General features: G+C 37.1%; 1 protein-coding gene across 1 annotated transcript; it reads right to left on the minus strand.

Moving 5' to 3' along the window:
• Positions 1 to 1,425: 1,425 nt before the first annotated feature.
• On the minus strand, positions 1,426 to 8,634 carry LOC122032243 (cold-responsive protein kinase 1-like). The gene is made up of 8 exons (XM_042591517.1): positions 8,516 to 8,634; positions 8,333 to 8,437; positions 3,754 to 3,865; positions 3,489 to 3,604; positions 3,199 to 3,409; positions 2,886 to 3,123; positions 2,533 to 2,683; positions 1,426 to 1,979 (listed from the first exon to the last, which is right to left on the minus strand). Exons 3-8 carry the CDS (start codon positions 3,818 to 3,820, stop codon positions 1,608 to 1,610), a joined length of 1,155 nt encoding a protein of 384 aa, XP_042447451.1. The 5' UTR covers positions 3,821 to 3,865; positions 8,333 to 8,437; positions 8,516 to 8,634; the 3' UTR covers positions 1,426 to 1,607.
• Positions 8,635 to 9,252: the final 618 nt, after the last annotated feature.

Raw genomic sequence — 9,252 nt, forward strand, 5'->3', positions numbered from 1 at the left:
TGATGATGTGGAGTAACATCATTGGTCCACATCAATGTCAACTCACCAATGAGGTGGCATAAAGTCAAGTCAAACTTGACTTTTAATCTTCCTCTCAAGTCAAGTCAAACTTGACCAAATCTCTTCCATGGTTGATCTAATCTAACCATTTGATTCAAACCAACTTAATATAATGAATCTAATTCATTAAATTAAGTTGATTTAATGAGTCATAATCTAAATTAGACTCATTGAATACATGAATCCACTTGAGTCCAACTCAAGTTAGCCCAATTAGGATTACTCTTAATCCAATTTGATTCATCAAATGAATATAATCCTCTTGGTTCATCATATGAACATAATCTCCATCTAATTGTCCTTAGTGTGTGACCCTATAGGTTCTTGTAACGTTGGCAATGCCCTAAACCCTTTTAGGAGCATAAGTAATGAGCGGTATCTAGCAACACATCATTACTACCCAAGTTACAAGAATGTTGAGATCCAACATCACCTTGTGACTACTAATTGTGATTCCTCACAATATATGACAAGTGTCCTTCTATCCTAGACATCTAGATTGATCAATGTGAGGCATAGACCGTGTCATCCTCTAATCAATCTAAATCTTGAACTCCAAGTAGACTCACTCAATCAAATGAGCTCAATATCCTATATTGACTCATTTGGGCATGGTCATGCACTTCGTGATCTCACTCTATCAAGAATACTGATGTCTCTCCCGTCATATAGGAGGGATAGATCCCATCTACATCACTCACATCCCTCCGCATAATTTGTTACATACCTAGTAATCGCCTTTATGGTCCACCCAGTTACGAGTGACGTTTGATGAAACCAAAGTACATAACTCCTTATGTAGGGATCTATGGTGACTTCAGGTCTAAGGACTAGTAGTCATACTAATAGCCACATGAGAAAGTATATGACACTCATATAACGATCCATGATACTTTCTCATGGCGGGTCATTCAATATACATTCTCTAATGTATACTCATGTGTCAACTTGATATCTCTATATCCATGACTTGTGAGATCAAGTCATCGAGTTGACCTACATGCTAGTCTTATTGCATTAACATTGTCCCTAAATGTTAATACTCGACTAGGAATGATTAAGAATAGTGTTTCCTATATCATCTCACTATCGGTTCAACTAACCGATTGATATAGGTGAGAACCGTCTACTCAAGGACATTATTATACTTAGTTTATTTGGCACCAATACAAGTAAGTATAATAACCAAAATCCAAATGACTTTATTTATATAGAATATGATACAATAAGTCCAAAATACAATTATCAAATGATTGACTGTAGGGCTCTAGCTAACAATATTTCATTGTGCAGCAACAGTTCGCTCATAGATCTATTTAAGATGAATAATGATCATTGAACTTGCTGATTAAATCAAACGAAAAATTTCCAAACACCTCTTCTGATTAAGCAAACACCAAGATCTACATTAGCATGTTCCAAATGAATATATACACAAGACAAAAAAAAATGGCAAATATTTTCTCACAAAAAGAATGTGTAAAAATTTAACTACACATGACCTGAAGTTATATATACCCTGAAGTGGACCCTTTATCGACTCAGCTTCAATCTGATATTCCTGTAAAAGTAGATTTATGGGTTGTGTTTTCTGATGACAATGGTGAAGTTTCAGGACCAGAGTCATGACACGAGGATACTTGGAAGGGAAATCGGGAGCCAGCCTTCTTCTGGCCTTCCACACTAAGGTCGAAGAAATCGCTGATAAGACCAGGCTTTGTGATCTTTTGTGAGTTGATGTCGATCTCAGAAGTCAGCAACCTCACAACAGTGGACATCGTAGGACGAAGCTTCGCAACATCTTGTGTGCACAGAAGCCCAATCTTCAAAAAATTGTATGCTTGTTTCATGTCTAGATCATCAGCTAAGTAAGTGTCTACGATGCTTTCAAGCTCACCACGCTCGTACAAGGCCCATGTCTGCAATCATGAGAAACCTGACTAATTAATAATCAAATACCAAACTTCCATGTGTCATTGAATGCCTGATCACAATAACAAGAATAAAATCACATGATGGAGAAAAATCCCCAATAACATATGAGGAAATTCAATTTTGGGGAGAATTAGAAGATGGTGTGTCCTCAAGGTTATGTCATCCAACTAAAAAGCAGGTAATATCAATATATTATGAAGGTGAAAATGCATATATCTCATCAGGATGCAAGAATAACTGTCTTGTAGCTTAAATCACACCAAGACTTGAAAAATAAAATTCCTAATGATTGTTGTATATTCCTGTGTGCACACCAAGTCTAGGATTTCTTTGGGAATTAGTATTCTGAATTAATAATTATGGAAGGGTGATTGCCACTTGGTCCATGAAAGATTTGCTTTAGATATTGTACACACTCCATTAGTGGACTCATTATGGAAAAATTGGAAGGAGAAATGATGTGAACCAAATATTTCTACCTGAAAAAAAATCTCATCATCCAAAAAGGAAAAAAAAAGGATGAAGCATGTATATTACCCGTTCAAGTAGAAATTGATCTTCAGAGGGCAACCTTGTATTTGTGTTACACCTGCCGGTAACTATTTCCAATAGTAGCACACCGTAGCTGTACACATCTGACTTCCTTGTCACTTGCCCTCTTATTGCATATTCGGGAGCTAAGTAACCTCTGAAAACAACAACAAAGGAACAACTTAACAAATGAATCTAAATAGGGTGGTAAATAAATTGGATGGAGTGCAACTGCTTAATAAATTCCTAATAGGATGCTACTTTATTCATTTGTGATGGAATGCAAAGTTATAGCTGCATAAGAAACTCACTACAAGAATAAGGCCATAAAAATATAGGAAGTACAATAGTGGAATTACATTGTTCCAGCAACTCGAGTGCTGACATGGGTTGTATTTGGTGGAAGAAGTTTTGCTAAACCAAAATCAGAGATCTTTGGCGTAAGATCCTCAGCAAGAAGAATATTGCTTGCTTTGATGTCCCTATGAACTATAGGAGGTTGCACTTGCTCATGTAGAAATGCCAGTCCACGAGCAACACCAACACAAATTTTCACTCTGGTTCTCCAATCAAATCGGATATCATTATATCTGGAACCTGAGAGTAAGAGTTTTAATCATAGTGAAGAAGCATATAATCATGTTACAATGTGCTAATAGGAAATTGAATTACCGAGAAGGGTTTGTGCAAGGCTATTATTCTCAAGATAAGGGTAAACAAGTATTCTGTGATCTCCTTCAATGCAGCAACCATACAAACTAGCAAGATTTTCATGTTCAATATCAGAGATCACACTAAGTTCGGTCAAGAATTCCCGTACTCCTTGTTTTGATTCAGAAGATAGGACCTTTACAGCAACATTTTTCCCATTTTTAAGCCTTCCCTAAAAAAGTAGTCAAAAAAAGTAATTACTAGATTCATATACTCAATCGAATTGATTAGTTATTGTCTGTAAAGTTTACCTTGTACACAGGTCCAAAACCTCCCTCACCAACCTTATTGGCATGGCTAAAACAGCCAGTTGCATTTTTCAACTCCTTGTATGTGATGATCTTTAGATTTTTAATTTCTGGAATATCTGGAAAAGACTCAGTCAGAAAGTCCTTCAAGGCAGAAAGAGTTTTCCAAAATGTAGTATATTAAATGCAGTATATTAAATGCATAACAAATGTAACACAATTTAGAAAAGACAGTGAAAATTTAATCAGAGCACCGCCTGAGACATACCATGATTATGCTTATTACTTTGATGGTCAAAATTTATCCTTCGAAAAAAGATAGAGAAGCAACTCATAATGATATTCTCTGTATGTTGCTTAGCTCAGTCAAACACAATTTCCTGCAAAAAGAAATTTACAATTTCTTTTTAGAATAAGGGAAGACTGCCACTTTTAGCAAATCAAGGATGGAATATTTGGACACCACAAAAAGGGTTCTGTAAGAGTTGATCAACTATCAAGCTAGCCTACTCACTTATAAACATTCATAAATAGATGTACAAGGAAGAAGACAAACAACAGTTTTATAATTTGTCATTGACGCGTTTACATGAAAATGAAATTATGACTTGTAAGATTGATCAAAAAATATATAGGTTCAGATGTGGTGTCAAAGCATGAATGCATTAAATAACTTGTCTAGGTTGATTAATATAGTGGTCTCTTTCATCAGACTAAACAAATAAAAAAGAGATTATTAAGTTGACATTTCAAACATTTATATATAACTTAAATATTAAGCCCACAAAGTTATGAGATAATTTAAACAAAAAATCCATTGCAACATCAATGTAAGTAATTTCTAGAGGAATGAAAAAAGAAATGATGAGAAGTGGGCAAAAGATGGAGAGGCGACCCTAAGTATCAGATAGAAGTAGATTTTTAGTATACTTTTTTTTTTGCCACTAATAAACTAGGCCATGTTGCCTAGCACCACATTGGAGTCTTCTAGGAACTCGTCAAAACAATTGGTTGGAAGATTCCACACAAATATACAAAGTTGGTTGCAATTACTAATGTAGGATCTGAGATGTTTATCTAAAAATAATAAATGTCAATCATTGATATGAGTATTGAATTAAATCTGATTGGAAAAGGAATAATGATGTGCGTAGATTATATATATTTTTATGCATTCTTTGACGCACATCTACTCGTATTTCATGAATATAATCTATATGTATTACCCAATTTCATTATATGCATTCTTTGCTTGTTTTGATTGAAGGACGTAATTTGGAGCGAAAATGGAATGGAAAGGCACTTGAAACAATTTTAGAGGATCAACAACAAGAGTCGTGCCAAGAGGCAAGGCCGTGTACCCTTTCCCGAAGCAAAATAGAGGTTGGTAGTGCCCCGTCACAGCCATGCCCCCCACCAGAGACAAAGAAGGCTCCAATCGTGTGCCCCAAAGGCACGGTCATGCCCCCCACTAGAGATGAAGCCGTGACATTAGGCACGGTCGTGCCTCCCAAAAGAAGCTAATCAAGCCCAAGCCGTGTGAAACCACATGGCCGTGTGCTTCTTCCAGAACCGCATCAAGGCATGGCCGAGTCACATTTTTAGAGCCTAATCAAAAAGGGGTCATGTCTTTCAGCGACACGACTGTGCCTCTCCGGTCGTGTGGCGTGGAATAGGAGCCGTGAGCGTAAAAACAGGGCTATGTTGAATATGAGCAGACTGCACACTTATTTTGAAACGGCCATAACTTTGTACTCGATTGAAATTACGGACTGTTCTTTATATCGAAATGTAGCTAATTTCAAGATCTATAACTTTACTTCAAGGTTCAACAGAGAATAACAAGGTCTAGCAGTGCTAAAAGGTACGGTCGTGCCTCCCAGCCACGGTCGCGTCACACCCTCCGCCCAGATTGCAGGCCAAACTTTAAACCATCATAACTTTCTGCTCGATTGGAGTTACGAGCTATTCTTTATATCAAAATGTAGATAGTTTCAAGGGCTACAACTTTGGTTCAGGGTGGAACATGAGAAAACCAGGTTTAAGGGGGTGAAAAATCCATTTTCTCGGAGCCCTGTAAACCTGGCAGATCCGAACAGTTTAGATGAGGTATAAAAGGGTCAAGAATCTCATTTTTTGACTCACCTTGGGTTTGGGACTTCGTCCCTCTCCTTAGGAAAGGGTTCTCCCCTTAGGGAACACCCTAGAGCATTCATCTTCGTCGATCTGTACAATATGACCACCTCCGTAGCAAGAACTCCAATCTAGAAGACTAGCGACACATTATTAAGCATTTCTCTTCTCCTTTCTTTATGATTTGTGTTGTAGAATGCTATTTTTCATGTCTCTAGTTTGTTTCTTCTTTGCAATAAAGTAGATTTCTGATTCATAGGATGTAGGGAGTATTTGTGATGCGATGTTGATGAATGAATTATGTATATATCATTTCCTTGTTCAATGAAATGTTTATGTCATGTTCTATATGTATTGTGCCTTCTATATGTTTGATGAAATGTGTGAATAGTGTAAACATGTAGATGTATATTGATTGTTCACCCTGTAGGGGGATACTTTAAATTGTATGACCGAGGGGCCTAGTGACAAGAGTATCTCTTTAACCGGATATTTAGAGTATCATCTTGAAAGGGAGGACAATTTCTCATAAGGAAACATCTAATTAGGCTTAATGGGTTATCTCTAATCCTATGTTAATAAGGTGGCATTTGGTTTAAGGGTTTGAGAATAAGGAAATGGATTCATGCCCAAACCTTATATCTGGTTGATGGGAATGAAATTAAAATTTTGGAATGAAACCTGAAAATTTGGGCATTGATGAAACCCACATCCTTCCTCCCTTGGGTTTTGATAGGAATAGGAATGAGAATTAAATTTTGAACGAAAATACCCTTAATATATTTGTTCAAATTTTCTTTCATATCACTTTCTCTCTCCTTATTCTCTCTTATCATACTTTCTCTCTCCTCATTCTATCATCACACTTTCTCTCTCATCATATTTTCTCTCTCCTCAATCTCTCCCATCATACACTCTTCCTCCTCATTTTCTCTCATTATACTTTCTCTCTTCATTCTCTTCATCATACTTTCTCTCTCATCACACTTTATCTCTCCTCATCCTCTCTCATCATACTTTATCTCCCATCACACTCTCTTTCCTTATTTTTTCATCATACTTTCTCTCTCATCATATTTTCTCTCTCATCATACTTTCTCTCTACTCAATCTCTCTCATCACACTCTCAACTCATTTTCTCTATCATACTTTCTTTCTCTCAATTCTCTCCCATCACATTTTCTCTCTTCTCATCCTCTCTCACCATGCTCTCTCCTATCACACTCTCTTTCCTCATTTTCTCTTAGCACATTTTTCCTCTCTTCATTCTTTCCCATCATATTTTCTCTCTCATCACATTTTCTCTCTCATCATATTTTCTCTCTCATCATATTTTTCTCTCACATCTAATTTTTTTTTTTTATTTCCCTCTAAGGGTAAAAAAGAAAATTTTAGTTTATTCCTATGGAAAATATTCAACTAACCAAATATTATTTTTAAGAGTGATATTCATGATTATATCCATTCTCATTCCACAATATTCGGAGATCATAGTGACAAGGGTATCCCTTTAACCGAACTTGCTAGGTTACCTCTCCTACTTAGTAACATCGGATATCAATAGGAGTAGCACTCCAACATGACGTCGCAGGGTAGTGTCCGTATTTAGTTAGACTTCCTACATGTGCATAAGGATGGAGGTAAGGAGAAGAACAATGCATAGGGACATTAACTAACATAATAGTGAAACCGAACTCCTAGAATCATTCCCCCAATCACTCTTTCCCTCTCTCTACTCTCTTTTCTCTTCTCTCTCTCTTTCTCTCAACCTTCTCTCCCTCTCTTCAATCTCTCTCGTTAGTTCGCAAGCGCCAAAGTCAACTTTTGACTATCTAGATAACTTACTTTGCAACATCTCTAGTGTTTAATCAACGGTTCCTATGAATTTGACAATTTTTTATATTACTTACGACGTTTCCGTGCACTTACAGATTCGTAACAAATAGCCACAAAGTAGAGATAAATGTGAATCACCAAACTAGATATAATTGATAGATGGAAAAAAAGACCATCTTGTCAACATTTAGTCTTTGCACAAGATAATCAAAGTAAAATTGGTCAGGATACAATCTCATTTTCTAAATATACTAATTTTCTATACTATTTCTGCCTTAACAACTGAATGATACTTAACATGGAAAATTTATCAACTAAAATGAACGGTTTGGTCAAGAAAGTGAAAAATTAAGATGCAGCACTCTTCATGTAGCTCTTGGTGAAGGGGTGCGTCAAATATAAGGTGGACTCGGTGCTGAAGTCCAGGGACACCTAGTATTGAAGAACGGACACACTTGAACACCCTTTATTGAGAGCTCAACTCCTAGCGTTGGAGAAACAATTAAATTACAAAGTATTCCCTTTCTTAATATACTATGTTGACTTACAAGGGGGATAAGAATCATGTAGCATTCCAAAATGTTGAGACTAATACAATTGGTTAATATTGTCACTGATGATGAATCTACTAGATTAATTCGCTTTCATTCAGATTCCTATTTTCCTATCGAGCAAGTAAAGAATAAAAACTGTTTTCGAACACTACTTCTGAGCATCCTCAAATGTGTGTTCTCATTTGATAAGAAGATCCGGCGGCTCAAATAGTCCAGAATAGAAACAAAAGATAGAAATCATTAGCGCGAGAAAACAAACGGGAACAAACCGACACAATATTGAGCTCCCAATGGGAGAGAAATTTAAAAATGAATGAAGGATACCTCTGAACCTAGATGAGAGAATCAAGAGACGAAACAACAAAGGCCGAGCGCTGAGGAACCACACCAGTACCGCAACGTCGGCCGGCGAAGTCGTCTCTGAAATGCCTAAAAGTAGAAAAAATAAATCGGGGGAGACCGAAACCCCATCGAAACGCAACACTAAAAATCGGCGAGGGAAGTTACCGGAAACTCCTCGGCGGTGCGCAGGCCAGCAGGCGGATAGGGAGGCGATAGGGAGACTTGCAGCAATTTCATATATTAAATGAAGTAAACGGCGACACGGACACGGTGGCCCCTCCGGCTCCAGCGGTCGCAATCACGCGCGTTCGAATTCAATTTGACAACAAAACCCAGAACGCAAAACACGACCAAGCCAACTGGCGACTTGGACTCTTTCGGATGATCACGAGACGCGATTGCTGCTCTGTGTATTCCCACAGCTCGTTGAGCCGGTTCATTCAAAAGAACCGGCTCGGTTCGTCGAGTTGGGCCTTTGTAGCGTACCCATCTGGTCACCTGGTCATTGGTCAACAAGTAGCGTCTCAGCTGGGGTCGTGTTCTGATAAATAAAACAGGGTGGAAGAATTATATTTTTTTTAATGAAATTTGTCACTGTAATTGGTATTTTTTATATAAAAATAATTCTTTGTCAAAGTGAGAGACGTCAATAATTTAGAGCCACGTTGTACACGGGCCTAAAGACTCGTCCAGATAATGGAGATAAAAATAAAAACCAAAAATTTCAAAGAGCAAGTGAACAACTAAGTAGAATTTAACTATACACGAGGTAAAAATAGATAATAGGTTTTAAATATTATTTCAAATAATAGATAGATAATTATTAAAATAGATATGTTGTGCCCAAAAGATGTTCATATATCTCTATAATAGTATGATATCATTTTGGGCCTAGGCTCTCA

This window comes from Zingiber officinale, chromosome 11A (assembly GCF_018446385.1).
Source record: "Zingiber officinale cultivar Zhangliang chromosome 11A, Zo_v1.1, whole genome shotgun sequence".
NCBI classification, from domain to species: domain Eukaryota; kingdom Viridiplantae; phylum Streptophyta; class Magnoliopsida; order Zingiberales; family Zingiberaceae; genus Zingiber; species Zingiber officinale.

Bases quoted from the DNA above. Each gene is read 5' to 3' on its own strand.
- LOC122032243 (XM_042591517.1), bottom strand. From the start codon at position 3,820: ATGAGTTGCTTCTCTATCTTTTTTCGAAGGATAAATTTTGACCATCAA. The intron at 3,605-3,753 runs GTATGTCTCAGG...AGTCTTTTCCAG, and splicing joins AAGTAATAAGCATAATCATG to ATATTCCAGAAATTAAAAAT. The intron at 3,410-3,488 runs GTAAACTTTACA...CTACTTTTTTAG, and splicing joins GTTTTGGACCTGTGTACAAG to GGAAGGCTTAAAAATGGGAA.